General features: G+C 37.9%; 2 protein-coding genes across 2 annotated transcripts in view; one reads left to right on the top strand and one right to left on the bottom strand.

Moving 5' to 3' along the window:
* The window catches only part of LOC116505296 (neuronal acetylcholine receptor subunit alpha-7-like), a 108,406-nt gene extending 103,963 nt beyond the window's left edge, over positions 1–4,443 (top strand). Inside the window, exons 9-10 of the mRNA XM_032212459.1 lie at positions 1,376–1,485; positions 3,922–4,443. Coding sequence (XP_032068350.1) covers positions 1,376–1,485; positions 3,922–4,443 — 632 coding nt within the window. The remainder of the gene's footprint in view (positions 1–1,375; positions 1,486–3,921) is intronic.
* Positions 4,444–5,915: 1,472 nt separating this feature from the next.
* DNAH6 (dynein axonemal heavy chain 6) overlaps positions 5,916–16,926 on the bottom strand; it is a 194,617-nt gene continuing 183,606 nt past the window's right edge. The window contains exons 71-76 of the mRNA XM_032214516.1: positions 16,237–16,364; positions 12,841–13,026; positions 10,736–10,808; positions 9,179–9,330; positions 8,743–8,965; positions 5,916–6,350 (exon numbers count right to left, since the gene is read on the bottom strand). Of these exons, the coding sequence (XP_032070407.1) occupies positions 6,247–6,350; positions 8,743–8,965; positions 9,179–9,330; positions 10,736–10,808; positions 12,841–13,026; positions 16,237–16,364 (866 nt within the window). The 3' untranslated portion in view covers positions 5,916–6,246. The remainder of the gene's footprint in view (positions 6,351–8,742; positions 8,966–9,178; positions 9,331–10,735; positions 10,809–12,840; positions 13,027–16,236; positions 16,365–16,926) is intronic.

Raw genomic sequence — 16,926 nt, 5'->3', positions numbered from 1 at the left:
ACATTCTTTTAAGATGTATCATCTTCTTTCTTTTTATGATTGACTCTTTACTGCTGTTTTATCTTATATAAAACATTTACCTTTTTGAGCAACACAATCTCTTGTGTTGAGATTGAGGCTCAATCTCTATTGTTGTGAATGTGCTGTTAAAAAGACATAATACCAAGATCACGTCTGCTAACTTATGTTAATTTAATTAACATGAACAGTATGTATCTAAAGCTTCTTTCAGTTGGCTGAGCCAGACCAAATCTTTTCTTGTGATCTGTTGGGGGAACACAGAGGAAGAACATAAAACAATTATTGGATGCAATTAGGCCTTGTAGGCTGGGGAGAATATAAAGAGACTATTTTGGTTGCTTGCTGTTTTAAAACCATGTTGTTTTCCATTAATGTCATCGTGCCTGGGGATCCAGTGGTGGTATGGAGCCTGTGAGGTGGTTATACTGATAGCAATTGTATAGATTGTACTCTCCCACAAATTAAGTTTTATGGTTTTAACTGTTTTAATTGGCTTTGCATTGCTTTTTATTTTAAATTGTTTATTGTTTTGTTATTTAACTCTGTGAGCTGCCCAGTCACAAATGTGAAATGGGGAGGGGGGAAGCGCTACATAAATTAAACAAACAAACAAATATGTGAAGTTGCCTAGAGCCATTTTGGATTTGGGTAGCCTAGTAACTTGATAAACGAGTAAGAAGCACACCAGTGGTATAATTTTATCTATACTATACTCATCTAGCATGGCTCAAATATTTGTTCAGGATTCCAATATGAGATGGAATTAGATGTTAAATATTAAGTAATTATTTTTCTTAAACATTGCTGGCTTACTTTAGATGCTCTCTGAGCACAAGCTTCAAGCTGAAGCTCCTAATTATCTTGCCTGTTGGGGAGTTAAGCTCAAGCCTTCCACAATATCTTGCAACCACTCTGTTGACTTAATAAAGGTTTTTGCTATCATACTGCCTGCTCATCCATAAAAATATTTCTAGCTGCACCATGCATAGCATTTGCAGCTGCTAAGGATTATTGTCTTGAACATCTAAAAAAGAAAAGTTGCTGATATGTGATCTAATAACATTACCCATTTTCTCTTTGTCATCAGCATCTAGAGCAAAGAACATGATGAAAACAGGAAGTGTGGAATTAAATTTAATAGAGTTAGAAATATGTAGTTGTTTCATTTTTTCCCTTTAATATACTTTAACTAGATGTATTTTGTGGTAACTCTTTTGCAATGTAGCACTATGCATTACTAAAATTATTATTTTTTTAGGACTTGAAAGTCATAAAATAAACTTGTAGTCAGTTCCTCTGGGAATCCGAAAACAATAAGTAACTGTTTATTCTTGTTTCCCTTTTAAATCTGCAGCTCAGTATTTTGCAAGCATCATGGTCATTGTTGGTTTATCTGTAGTAGTAACAGTCTTGGTGCTTCAGTTTCATCATCATGACCCTCAAGCAGGAAAGATGCCCCAGTGGGTAAGTGACCACTACAAATCAGCCTTCACAAACAGCTACATCTTTTATATTTCATCACATAGATGATGCTAGAAAGAATAGATGATTTTAAGGATAGGATACTAATTCTTACATCCTCTCCTCACATTGGGTTATGCTGAGCCTGCAGGGTTTATGACTGACCAAGCAGGAGACCTTTCATCTTTTCTTTCAGCTTTTTCAAAAAAGTATTTTTATTTCTTTTAGTATAGATAAAAATAAAAATAAGGAAAAGTGATTTTAAAATTAAATGAAAACAAGAATACAGAACAGTTTCTCTCTCTCACACACAAACAGACTTTTAACTCACCTTTATGGGTGATTTGTGTCTTCCTCAGTCGTGGGTCCTCTACCAGAGGCCTGGGAGTTTGAGGGTTTGTGCAATATCTTAGCTGTTCCTAGCACTGCACTTGTTTGGACAAAAAGCTCTGATGCTCTTCCTGGGATCTGTTGGAGCCACTCTTCCTGTTTAAATGTCGCAGTCCCAAGTGTTCCTACTACCACTGGTGGTACTTTGATCTTTATTTTCCTCATCCAGTCTACTTCTTCCTTCAGGCCCCAGTACTTCTCCAGTTTCTGATGCTTCTTCTTCCTATATTATTTTACTTGGCACTACTGCATCTACCACTTGTTCTTCTCCATGACCTTCTGTGGAATCTTCCATTTGGACCTGTGAGGTTCTAGTTCACACACTGTGCATCTCCACTTCAATTCTTAAGTTTATAATCATGTGGACCCTTTTGCAGTTACTTTCCATCTTGAAAAAAATATTTTTTAATTTACAGAAGCAGATCAGTAGCAAAAAAATGGTTTCCAACAAAAATCCCACTTTGTAATTAATAAAACATCAGATTTATCAGCATAAGTCTTAATTGCACCTAAACTTTGGCCCATTTCTTTAAAAACAGCCACCTAATCACAAGCTATAGCTTCTGTTCTTCTAAAAGCATGCACCTCTGAATTCAGTTCAACTTTCTCACAACATGAGTGTCCTCATGTAGGGCTTTTTTGGTCTATTTGTGCATTACCTTCTTTTGAAATGTTTTCTTGACTTTTTTAATCTACAGTTTTAAATATCCTGATGAGTTTCATTTGAGTAATAACTAGACCCGACTCTGCTTAGAATCAGCTCTGGTCAACTTAAAGCAGGAAAAGAAATGTTTTTCCTTAATCTTGGCATTTAACGATAATCAATAGCACCTTCTGAAGTCCCCCCCCCCCTACTTTCTCATGTATACCTTTTTGGAATAATACATCATCATGTATGGTATTGCACATTTGCCCCTCCTCCACTGTAAAATTCCCTCCACATGTAAACATTCTAAAATGTAATTTTTAAACATTAAATATTTATCATCAGGAGCATATTATTTCTTCCTTTGACTTATTAAAAAGGCTCCATTGGTGTCTTGGGAGCTAAACATTGTGATATAATAAAACATTGCATGGCAGAAATGTCAGTCTTATTCCTTTACATTTCTACTACATAATACTCTGTGAGATCTGCTTGTTGCAGGAACCCGAGTAATAGCTCAAAGACATGTTCTTTAGCTGTACGATTGTTTTCCACCTTGCAGGTATTTTCATAAAGTTCAAAAACTTTTTTGAGTATTCTCAGTAGCAGAGATATTTGTTTATCTAAAAGCTACCCAACTAAATCCCCAGTTAAAACAGACTTTGAATTAGACACTTTGCTGAGTATTTTTCACTAAAACAAATACTTGGCTTGCAACCATTGGTTTAACTACCATTCAGAGTAATGATGGCAATCAAAAGTTTTGTCCCAATTGTGGTCATAAGTCGAGCGCTACCTGTACAGGAGTGATACCCTTCTCAGGTCTGAAGCTGATTCAAAATTCTTAGGGATTTTTCTGCCCAACAATTAGAGTAAAATAGGAAATGATAAAAGAAATAAATGAGAAAGTTTAGACTGGTTGTGTCAAAATAGCAGTTGGCCTTTTCCCGTTCATTACATTTAGCAGGCTTAGCAATCACTTTCAATCAAATTAAATTTCTTTGACTTCAGTAAATGCAACTTTCTAGTGATTGGATTCTTGGCAAATGTTAATTTTTTGGGAGCAATCAAATTCTTCCTAAAGCTGCCTGTAAGCCTTATTATGAAGGATTATAGGTATCTTTAAGAAAGAATCTGAATAAAAAAGAATAAAAAAGCGATTTTGTGAAAATATCTGAGAAGCATCCCCCCACCCCCCCGATGAACAGCTTAAGGCTAGAGGAAGGGCTGGAGGAAGCAGATAATTGAAAAATGATTTTATCCAAGATCTTTGTAATGAGCAGTTATGCTTCATATAGCAATTTACCAAACGGTAATATCCTTTGTGAATCACATTGCTCTCTTTTGTGCAATCATTCACAAGACCTCCATGAAAGTCACTGAGCGTTTCTGTCTTTTTTCAGGTCCGTATCGTCTTGCTGAACTGGTGTGCTTGGTTTCTCAGAATGAAAAAACCAGGGGAAAACATCAGGCCTCTCTCTTGCAGATACGGCCACTCAAGGCACCAGTCCAGTGTCAGCAGTGTAGAAATGAACATCTTACCAGGACATCATTCAAGCAATGGCAACATGATTTACAGCTATCATGCCATGGAAAACCCCTGCTGCCCACAGATTAATGAGATAGACACCAAGGGAGGAAAGGACCAGAGCTCTTCGCCTGAAGATAACGACAGCACTCAGAGAAAAGTTTTAATGGACACTATCCCAGTGATTGTGAAAATCCTGGAGGAAGTTCAGTTCATTGCGGCCCGTTTCCGGAAACAGGATGAAGGGGAAGAGGTCTGCAGTGAATGGAAGTTTGCAGCTGCTGTCATAGACAGATTATGCCTTGTGGCATTTTCACTTTTTGCCATCATCTGCACACTTACAATTCTCATGTCCGCTCCAAATTTTATTGAAGCTGTTACAAAAGATTTTACATAAGCCTCTCCAAAATGAATAAAAGAATGCCCCAGTGTAATTGGAAATGACAAAATGATGCCATTAGTTTTGAAGAACAATGAGATTTCAAATGGAAATAAAGACTTTCTATGCTGAATTCAGTATTTAAAAAAGAAGTCGGCATGTGTTTCAAATTCCAGCGTCTCCCCAGTGTTAGATATTCTAGATACAGAATTGGTTCTTGTTATTTGTTTCAAATAGTGTCTTCTCTCTCTTCTCCCTACTTGTGATCATAATCACCAATAATATTAGACAAGAAACCAGATACACAGCATACACTTTACTGAGTAAATAGAACCTATATGTGCTACTAGGAAACACTAGTGAACATGTTGCTGCATTGGTAAATTATTCCTAGAAACATGATCTTTGCTAATTGTATCGTTTTCAATATTTTTGTTTGGCATTGTTTAACACAGATTTCATCTCCAGTAATGTATTGAATGATGCTGTTAGTTGCTGTTTGCCAAATAAATGGCAAGTTTTAGCTTTTACTATCACTGTGATAATCTGAAACATTTTCCACTTGATAACAATGTGAAGTCAATGCAATACTTTTTTCTAATAAGTTAAAAATGTTTTCATTGTTGAATATTCTGTTTTTCTATTACATAAATTACGCCCTTTCCCTAACTTGAGTGCTGCGGCTGCACACTTATTATCTTTGTCTTTGAATTTATGTCTGAACATCTCCAATGTCCTTAAATTGCACCAACCATATTGATTTTAATTCTCTTACAATTAATCAATACCGCAACCCCAGATGTGCATGGAATGCAGCATGTTTCACTTATTACTGACAACTATTGAGAGAAATTGGAGATACAGTGAGACGAGCAAAATTAATGCACGTCAAAACAAGGTTAAGTTTTTCTGCATGATATTGCTTTGAATGGAATACACATTCCCTTCACACCTAACTGCACATTAAAAGCTGATCATGACTCCTTGTAGTTTTTACCTTCTATAGAAAACAATTACAAAGGGTATTTTTCTATAGAATAAAAAGATTCAAGAGTCTAAGTAGCCTGAAAGATCACAGAAAGATGTCGTTAATCTAGCTTTCCCACCCATTAGACACCATGCTTAATGAATAGAGGAATTGTTCATTCTAAATCACCAGGATTGAAATAGATAGTAATTTGCCAAATGCAAATAATCACATCATACATTAAACTCACCCAAGATCACAATTTGTACCCATCAACTCTTGGAAGTATACAATGTAAAATTTTCCAACTGTTTGCAAGCTGCCAAATTATTGTGATGATATCTTTCCCCAATAATTATTTCACGTGGAAGGTTTGAGAGAAACTGAGGAAGGACTTACAGCATTTTACAGATAAAACAGAATCGGACAAAACCATTGGTGTTTTTTTTAAAGGATCTTCTTTTATAATCAAATCACATTTACAAAGAAAATGAAATATAAAGACTAAAAGGATAAGATTCACAATAAGTTAATTTGATACAAAACATGCACTTTCTGTGGACATTTTTTAAAACACCTGTATTACTGATGCAAAAATCCAGGTGATCTGCCAGTGAATGCATGCAAAAGAATTGAGAGAAATGAAAAGTGAATATTGATTCCAACGTGTTGATAAAATGTAATGCACTTTAAAAAATGAAATTGAAGAGAAGTAAGGCCTTCTAACAATGTGTTTATACAGGAATCTATTTCCATAGGCATGACAGTGATGGAGTGTTACTGTTCCCCATCTGGAATAGAGTCTCAGCATGCTGCCAAGGTCTTGCTAGTACACAGAAACCCTACCCTGCTGGTTATTCATTTAGCTGGCAAAGTAATGCAGATCCTTTAGATATCCAGTAGTCGCTTGATCTTTTTGAAGGAAGTAAGACGGTAACCACAAAATTGGTAGAATGACCTAGTTACAAAAAAGAAAATTGTTAGTGTTTCAAACTCATCATGTTCCTAAGCTGTCGAACCCCCCCCCCCCCCAAAAAAAACCCCTCAGAATAAGATCTAGAAGAAAGAAAACAGTAGAACGTGCTCATTATATTTGGTTGAGAGAGGTGGGCAACCTTTGGGCATTGGTATGCTGCCGATGCTAAGCAGTTGGCATGCAAGTTTGGAAAAGTGTGCACACATGAACAGAAAACCTCTTTATCTTATTAGGAGGAAAGAACTATAAAGAAGGAACTCATAATACTTTCTTCCTCAATGCAGTATCACGCTTGCCTGAGTTCCCCTGCTGATCTGATGACTACTGACAGGAGGGCATGCGAAGGTGACAGCAGGAGCTAGGGGTAAAGAAAGTCATCCAGGAGACTGCCTTGGAAGCTTTGGGATCTGCATGCAGCCCATTGGGGGTCTAGAATTCCCAATGAATTGGGTCAACTTGTGTGCAGCTGTGGAATAGGCTAGCTTTTCTAGAAGGGGAAAAAGTCTATATTTGCAAAACTGCCTACCCTTTTGGCAAAATGTACCTTAATGTACTTAGGTAGTTTCAAAATATAGGCACCATAAATCAGAGACCTGCATGTATATTTTGGGTTAATGTGACATTATTCCTCAGATACTTGCATTGATTATGGTGAATCACAAGAAAAGGCTTGCCATGTCCTTAAACATGGCACACAAGCACACTAAACTGTAAAGCTTGAAAATCATGCTTCTACCATTCCAGGAAATAAAAACCATTCCATAAAACCATAATTAAAAACAAAGATTTCTTCTGGTCCTTTGGCTCAAAAAAAATTAAAGACAAATTCTAATCTGATGGCAGCAAACAAGGGCCCCGAGTTGTCTGGCTCTGCTATATATTATGAGACCATGAGATCAAACCATTTTCTTTATATTATTTTATTTTGGTGATAACAGGAGACAATGGACACAGTGCAAACAATGCAGAAAGAATGCATCAATGTTTAACAAATTATTTTAAAACAACTACATGGTTCGAATGAAGTTATTTCTAAGCCTCTCTTTCTGTATTAATGACCAGTTGCACTAAAGTTTATATCTAGGACTGCATAAAGATCCCAGTCTGGATCAGATGTGACAATAATTCCTTGTGGAAACAGGTGAAAATGAACATGCTGCATGAGAACATTATGAGTTGGAAGACAGGGTTATAACTAAAGATGTTTAAAACAACCAAACCATTTAGAGGAATTGATTTATTAATTGAAATTCTAAAATTCTGCTAATTTGTTTTTTCTTCACTACTGATAGGGAATTCAGCTGAAAGGAGCAACAACGCAGTCACAACTTGGGTCTGTTGAGCTGGCCATAAATAACCATCAGTGTTCTAAGATTATCTAATACTTTCATCAAAGAAGGCTTTTAGTTCATATGACATACTAGCCTTATGAAAGATTTCTACAATATGTTTATACTACCAGTAGTGTAATAAAGGAAGCAAGCATATGGAAACCAGCAAAACAAACAACCAAACAATCTGTGAGTGTTTTTCATCTGTGCTACTCACTTTTGAGCTGAAACAAGTTAGCAACAGATGTCACATCCTTATATACTGTCCAGCTTCAATGGAATAGAATGCCCCCAACATACTCACCTTCTCCATATTCAAATTACCTGAAGTTTTTCATTTCCACTTTCTCCTTCATAATTCTAGGGAAGTATCTATGATACTAGTGTCAGGAAGCTGGCATATCAGCCCACATTCATGGACTCACGTGGCATTATCCCCACTTGCCACATTCCCAGAAGCAAGTTCACCGAAAAACAGGAAGGCAATCTGCACTCTTATTCTGTGAGCCACTTGCAAAGAGGAAGATCTCTTACAACAAAGCATAGATCCTTTTTAAGGAAAAGGAATCTGATAACTATCCAAAGAACTTGATTCTCCACTTTTTGTACCAACACAGATAAAAAAAAGGATATGTACTTGCTTTTTAGGAAGGATTTACCTACTCCCAGGATCTGTTTCAGAATCAGGACTTATTCCAAGTACATCATTTTGAAAACCCTTGTAAATACTATCAATGTGGAAAATTTCAAGAGTGGGACTTTGGTAACAGACAATTTCCTTGCATTTTTTTAACATAATAATATGTCAGGACTTTACTTTCTGGCCTCTCGCCTTTTATCAAGCTGTTCTTCAGCCTCAATCATTGGTTCTTTGCGATCTCTTGCACTCTAGAGTTAGATGGGGGATTCTCTGAGACACCTGTTCCAGGAAGCCCCCTCAAAGCATCACTTAGAAAATGACTGTTATTTGGGGGTTGAATAAAAATCATTTGCTAGGCTGTCATTCAGGTATACTTGCCAAGTTGATATGAAAAAATAATTACCTGTGGTGGACAGAGTTCCTGCTCTAGCTCCAGTTTTGTAGAGGGGCGCATGATATAGCGACAGGTGGGGCTCATAATTTTGATGTGGCTCAAAATGAATTACTGGAAGCATTGGGTTCATTTGTCGAGGTAACGCATCTTCTATAACCATTTCGTCGTCATCCCAACGACTGGCATCCATAAACATGCCATGAACCAGCACCCCGTCCTCAGGAGAAGGCAACTGAAAAAAAAATAAGATGGAAGGTGGGAGTCAAAGCTGAGATTATCATTCATGAGCACCATCAAGTTCCTACCTTACTCAGGTACATATTCTTGAAATACAGCAAAGTATCAGAAATTGACCATAGTACAAGATAAACATGATGGTTTTATATAAAGATATTTTATGTGAATTCAAGATTGTCCTTTATTGCAGTTATATATTTATAAATACCTTTTCATCCATTGGTAATTCATTGCCAAAGTGGCACAGTTTCGCAGCTTCTGCTACTTGTGTTTGGTCTCTGTAGGCAGGAATGACGTTGTAACTAAAACTAAGCTCATCAATTGGTAAGTTATATTTTCGAGCATGATTCTGAAGAGTTCCTGAGAAATAAAAAAAGGGCCTGGTTCTCTTTTTAAGAACAAATAACCAATCATCAAAGAACCATTAAAAATGCACAGTAATTGGAATTCAATTTGCCCTCACACAAACTCAGAAATATGTTCTATATTTACAATCTCTCTTGGAAAAGTCCAATTCATAATTTAATCTTCAATATCGTAAAAACCTTTTTATACAGCACTGTTTTATTAAACTACCCCACTGTTCTAAGCCATCTTTTTAAAACAAAGAAAATGGAAACTATATTATTTTGAACAATTATTATGGCTCTAATGTATTGGCTTACATGTGAGTACCATACTCTCGTTTTATTTATTATTTTTATGACTTTTCTTAATTCAAAATAATAACATAAGGAGGGAAAAGCTTCCTAGTACCTCCCTTTTGAAAGTCCAGGCAGTGCATGATTTCTACTGTATTGCAGAGTGCTTATTTAACACTTATATCTTCCAATCCATTGAGATGCTTTTCACTTATTCTAGACTTCTTCTATCTTGGAGTAGGCAATACATTATAAGTACATATGGTTTTGTAGGATGTTTTGCTACCAGATCTTAGAACTACAGAAACATGGTTAACTGGAATTGATGTGCAAGATTAATATAATGAGCACCACATGTTTATGTTAGCAAACTGCTTCTGACTGTGAATTTATTTTCAAAATTGAGAAGTAGGAAAGTCTGCTCTACATCATCTCTTGCCTAAAACAGCATTTGATAAAAATGCTGCTTCAGATGCCTTCTTTTCTGGATACTCTTTTGAAATGAAATGAGCTATACAGCCCATGAGTTCAACATTACCTTCAGGACACTATTTGCATTTTTTTGCCCCTGCTCTTCTTCAATCCAGTTATAGCAGCAATACGGAACTAGAATTATTTAGGAAAACTGTTGGCTCCAAATTTATTGGCATGTTATCCTCTCATCGGTACAATGAGCAACATGCTTTCAGGATATTAATTCGGTGGCTTTACAGCTTCCCCCTTTTAATAACAGCTTTATTTCCTTTTTGCGCAGATTCAACCACAAAGGGGTTGGGGAGGCTTCAGGACCTGCAGGGCAGGACACTGATCAGCTGGCGGAAGAAGAGTGTCTGATTCCCATTACACCCTCTTGGTTTTTAGAAGCTAGCAGCAGCAGCGAAGAGAAGTCTGAAGCCAATTTAAAAATGGTTTGAAGGGGATTGGGAAACGGAAACAATGGCCTTGTGAATCTGATCCCAATCAATCAGCGAACAATAAAGCGGCTTGGCAGGCTATTCTGAGCATCTGAAACCAAAAGCGAGACAACCAGCTGAGCAACTAGTTTTCCAACCCTTTTGTGAGTGTGCTACCATTTAGAACATACACAGGTGACATCAGAGACAGAGACATTCATGAATGTTTACCTGTCAAAAATCCTTGTGGAAAAAAGAAACCAGAAATCCAAAATGATTTAGGCTGACCTCTTTTGAGCCAGAACTGGGGAGGAAAAAACCAAAACAGTTGATATATATTATGCATAAAATCTGACATTTCATTTAACTTATTAAACAACGGATTGTTGTCATTTTATTTGCAGAGAAGGACAACTGAACTGGGTTTGCCAGGGTTTTACTTCTCCATCTAAATGGATATGGCTGCGTTCCTTTTGATACTAATCCAGGAAATCTTTGGTGCTGCAGGATAACAATTTTCTCCCAGGCAGAATGAAGCTCAGGGCTTCTCTCACACAGATCAGAAGCTGGAGGAGGTGTGAAGCCACTCTTAGCATCTGCCTTAGTTTTTGCCCATAACCATTTTGGGTGCTCAGTGGGAAGACAGACCAACTCTTTCCTTTACTCCCAATTTTCCTGATTATATGACTGGTTTAAGATTGGAACTCAGTCAAAATAACCATGAGTACTTTGCATCATATTTGAAGTTAACAAGACAAGGATGGTACTGATGCATGGTTGAGGGTCTCTGGATCAGAATACCTGCATAAATGCTGATGCACTCTGTTTGTATATACAGCACACCAGCAGCATATTATTTCAAATATCATAATCATATGGCATAATTATCTCAGAGAAGTGATAAATCCAAGAACGGATGGCAATATATTATCAAGCCATAGCAACAAAGATGCTTTGTGAAATTACCAAGGTACATAAAATCCCACTGTTATTTTTTTGATGACAAAACTGTATCCTTTTTGTAAATAATCAGCTAAACCATTTAGGGAAAGCAATAATGTCATTACTCTCCCTTCTCCAGTATTCTCCATGCCAAGAATAGGGAATATTACCTTCATTCTGCCAAGAGTTTTCTCATTAGTTTATTTGCTGCAAGTCATATTTGGCATATTAATTTAAACAAGACAGAAGCCAACTTGTAATAAATGGAAAGGCAAGCATTTGGCATGGTTTTTAATTCCTCCCCCCTTTAAAGTGTTTCTTGTCCCCACTTGTTTCCTAATAATGGTGCCTCTGACCTTCATTTTTAACCATTTCAACAGTTTCAGCTTCCCTGAACTAATTTTTCTTCCAGGGATTGTATGATTTTTTTTTCTCCTGACACACATACTTAATATGCACATTCTTTTAGATATGTTTTTTCTGTGCACATTTTTGAGTTGCAAATTGCAGTTTGGTATGCTAATGTGTTCTGGTTTGTATACATATTTCACAGGTGCTCACTGGTCTGTGTTTACATAAATTTATCTCCCGTTTTATCTTTTATGCCAAAATAATCAATGATGTCATGCAGTATTTCTCAACCTTAGCTATTTTAAGATGAACGGGCTTCAATTCCCCAGCAAGCCATGGGTATTCTGGAAGCTGAAGTCCACTCATAATAAATAGGTCATTGATGCTCTCAGCCTTTTCATGGGAGGGGGGCAAGAAAGCTGAAGAATGAACTTGGGTTACATCCTTTTTTAACTTTCCCCAAACCCCTTACATCTGAAACATAACATAAATTATAGACCAGTGTTGGTGAACCTTTTCAGCACCAAGTGTCGGGATTAACGGGAGCACGCACATGCATGTGCCAGAAACCAGAAGAGCAGCTGCCCGGTACACATCTTCTGGTTTCTGGCTTGTGCATGTGCACCAGCCACATGGTCTTCTGGTTTCTGGTGCCCATGTGTGTGCAAAGACCAGCTGGCCACTGTGCATGTGCACGCCAGGAAGATAATCCTTCAGTTTCTGGCACACACATGCGCATCAGCCAGCTGGTCTTCATGTGCACATGCATGCCAGAAACCAGAAGACCAGGTGGCTAGTGTGCATGTGCACGCTGGAAATTGGGAGAGCAGCCACACGGTGCAGCTGCTTTTCCAGTTTCCAGTGTTCTCACACGCATGAAGACCAGCTGGCCGGCACGCCGGAACCCAGAAGAGCAACAGTGACTGCTCACATGCCCAGAGAGATGGCTCTGCATGCCACTTCTGGCATATGTGCCATAGGTTTGCCATCACGGTTATAAACCATATGTACAGTGTACACCTTTGAGTAGCATTTCTACTTACATCTATGAAGCTTGTCCTGAGCACAAGGTCTTTCACCCAGGACCCCAAAGGTTTCAGAGATGGATATGCAGCGTTGGCCCAGAGGCCTGGAACCTGATTATTAAGAAAGCTGTGGTACACTCTCTCCATTTCTTCGGACATTACTACAAGCCCCGCAATGGCTTTGTTGAGTGTTTGTAGAGAGATCTGAAAGTTGAACAACAATACTAGGCTTTAATCTTTTGTGGAGAGGAGAAGAATATAACTGCAATTATATCTTCCCAAGGCAGCTGTATTGCCAACTCTTTCGCTCTCATGTTAGCTTCAGTTTTATGCAGTGTTTCTCAACCTTATCAACTTTAAGATGAGTGGACTTCAATTCATGTTGGCCAGGGAATTCTGGGAATAGCAATAGCACTTAGACTTATATACCACTTTACAGTGCTTTATAGCCCTCTCTAAGTGGTTTACAGAATCAGCATATTGCCCCCAACAATTGAGGTTTTCATTTTACCCACCTCGGAAGGATGGAGGGCTGAGTCAACTTTGAGCCTGGTGAGATTTGAGCTGCCAAATTGCAGGCAGCCGGCGGTCAGCAGAAGTACCCTGCAATATAGCATTCTAACCACTGTGCCACTGGGGCTCATTGAAGTCCACTCATCCTCAACTTGCTAAGTTGAGAAACACTGATCTAATGGCCCTACAAAATGGAGCAGTAGAAAGGAAAATCACTGATAAAATCTCAGCGGTGCTGCAGCAATGTTTTCTGAAGTTGTCTATACAACATATGCAGGTTGTTTTCACATCTTCCCGCACATTCTTACGAGTACCTTTGCCTAATTGTAACAAGGAGTTTAGCAGTAATACACTGTATCTGCTTTATCTGTTTTCCCAACAGTTTTCATACCAGATTCACAAACAAATGGAAACTATCTACCATATTTGTTTGAAAAGACAAAAATGCAACTATTGTGTCTTAACCTCTTTCAATTAAAGGAAGCCAGGAAAACAATCATGGTGTGACCAATGTTCTGAAAAATAAGGATGAAATTTTTCTGTCAGTAAAAGTATATGCCTGTGAAAATAGTGAGTTAATTCCTGGAACTGTTTTCCTGATTTGTCACTCTCTTCCTACAAGGTTAATGCATTCTTTCCAATGATGTTGATATTCTTGCATTCTATGAAAGCAACATTTCTACCATGCAGCCTTATCAATCTTCATTAGCCAGAAATTATTTCATGCTGCAGTAGGAGTGGGAGGGGCTTTTGACTTCCTGTTCGCTTTCCAAATGACTTTGTTGTGGGAAGCTGGCAGAGTGTTGCAAATCATGATCACATGACTGTAACTGACTATACTATAGCGATGCTGCAGCAGCCACAACTCTGTGAATACAACTGAAGTGAAGGTCCTTGAAATTCCCAATTATACTCAAGAAATGCATCCTGAATTTTGTAGCAAAAAATTTAAATTAGTGGATTTAAGCTATAGATAGTTCTTGACATATAACTATTTATTTAGCAACTGTTCAAAGTTGAATTGAAGACAGCAAAATCCACATTTTGGACAGAGAGGACCACTGGTTTGAAAGAGAGGATCAAAGAGCCCATCTATGTAAAAATTGAACAGCCCTCTCTCAACCAAGGGAAAGGAATAGGACATCATCTATCTTGAGTCTACAACACAGTCCTTTCAGCAGTTCCAAGAAGGCTCCACACCCATTTGCACTACTCAGTGAAACTGAGGACACAGATAAACCTCCAAGTGGCCTCAATGACTCACGAAAAGAATGCAAATGACCAGCTGTCTGCAAAGAATATAAATCCTGCCATTCCCCACCATCCAGTCAGAGCTGAAGAAGCTACTTGGATGAGAAATAAAATGTCTTCAAAGAAAAACAAAAGTCAAGTTGGGACAACTATGACCTGGATGACTGAGAATCTCCATAGACATTTAACCTAATGGAAGGTTACAAACAGATAGGAGAGTTTTAGTAGTATATAAATTAAAGTAGTCCTCAATTTATGATAATAATTGGGACCAGAACTTCCAGTGCTAAACAAGGCAGTTAAGTGAATTATGCCTGATTTCATAGCCTTTCTGCTGTTGTTATTAAGCAAATCACCACAGTTGTTAAATATGTCTCATGGTTGTGAAAGAATACACCCCTCCCCCTTTTCCTTTGCTTCCTCAGCTGGGAAGGTTGCAATGACAATCACAAGATCTTAGGAGGCGCAGCCATTGAAAATTCCTGCTGGTTGCCAAGCACCCATATTTTGATCATGTGATCATTAGTGCAAAGACTAAGCACAAAATTAAGTCATTGGGTCATTAATTAGGTTGAGGATTCTCTGTAATGCCATATATAGTAAAAACAGAGGGATAGAATCAAGATCACGTGAAGTGTTAATACCACTTTATAATGCCTTGGTAAAACCACACTTGGAATACTGCATTCAGTTTTGGTCACCACAATGTAGAAAAGATGTGGAGACTCTAGAAAGAGTGCAGAGAAGAGCAACAAAGATGATTAGGGGACTGGAGACTAAAACATATGAAGAACAGTTGCAGGAACTGGGTATGTCTAGTTTAATGAAAAGAAGGACTAGGGGAGACATGACAGCAGTGTTCCGATATTCCAGAGGTTGCCACAAAGAAGAGGGAGTCAAGCTATTCTCCAAAGCACTTGAGGGCAGAACAAGAAGCAATGGGTGGAAACTAATCAAGGAGAGAAGTCTTAGAACTGAGGAGAAATTTCCTGACAGTTAGAACAATTAATCAGTGGAAAAACTTGCCTCCAGAAGTTGTGAATGCCCCAACACTGGAAGTCTTTAAGAAGATGTTGGATAGTCATTTGTCTGAAATGGTATAGGGTTTCCTGCCTAGGCAGGGGGTTGGTCTAGAAGGCCTCCAAGGTCCCTTCCAACTCTGCTATTGTATTGTATTGAATAACACAAACTAGGCTTGCTAAATCCCAATGATATCACAGATATTATTTAGCAACACTCAGTCTTACATGTTGTCTGTCTGTCTGTCTGTCTATCTATCTCTATCTATCTCTATCTATCTCTGTCTGTCTATCTATTTATCTATCTATCTATCTATCTATCTATCTATCTATCTATCTATCTAATCTATCTATCTCATCTATTTCTTTCTCTCTCTCTCTCTCTCTCTCTCTCTCTCTCTCTCCTTACCTCCCTTCCTCCCCCTCTCCCCTCTCTACCTATCTTCCATATCATTTTTCTTTCATATTTCTTAACCACTATCGCTTTTGGAGAGAATCTGCTTTCCAATCTATTTACTTTTTCTGGTAGTATTGGAAGAATGATATAATACATTAGACAAACATTTTTATTTAAATCCCAATCATAACACCAGAATTTATTCCATCTATTAAGAAATGTATGTTTTCATACCCTTAGCAGACTGAGAAGACCATTAAAACGATCAATTTCTTGCCCAAGAACGGTAGTTAGAGAATCTAGTCGACATTTGCTATCCTTCACAAAAAGTATCTCTGCAGCAAGGTCCATGTCCAGCTTCTCTGAAAATAAATAAATAAAAGAAACCCACATTATAAATTAGTTACCACACATTTAAAATGTATAGGGATGGCTAATAGCTGATTTGAGGAGGGATTTGTGGGACAACAAGCAATATAGGATCTGCTCGAGATCAGATTTCATACCAACTTAGAAACCCAGGAACTTTCTTTTATTGTTAAGAGGCTTTGACGGCAAAAGAGATGCTTGGTCAAGGCATTTACTTAAGCCATTGGTGATGGCTAATCATCTAATCCCCAGGCTCTCTTAAAGTCTGAGAGTTTACCGCCAACCTTTCTAAAGGGGAATTTAGTGACATTGCATAAAAGCATAAAGCAATGGCAATTAGTCTTCCTGGCCTCAGTTTTGACTCTTTAATCTCCCCCCTCAGCCAGAGGACAGGGTTCCATTCCAGTAGGAAATAGGCCATGCCTATGAGGGTATTCTGGGCACCAACTTCACACACCACAGCAGAGATCCAAATTAAATAGTTTTGTGAGATAATATACCAATCAGGGAAGGATGGTAATCGTAATTTTTCATAGTAGGCAATATTAAAATCAA

Source organism: Thamnophis elegans, chromosome 3 (genome assembly GCF_009769535.1).
Source record: "Thamnophis elegans isolate rThaEle1 chromosome 3, rThaEle1.pri, whole genome shotgun sequence".
In the NCBI taxonomy this organism is placed as follows: domain Eukaryota; kingdom Metazoa; phylum Chordata; class Lepidosauria; order Squamata; family Colubridae; genus Thamnophis; species Thamnophis elegans.
The sequence above is the reverse complement of the archived record's forward strand: the minus strand, read 5'-3'. Positions and strand labels throughout refer to the sequence as shown.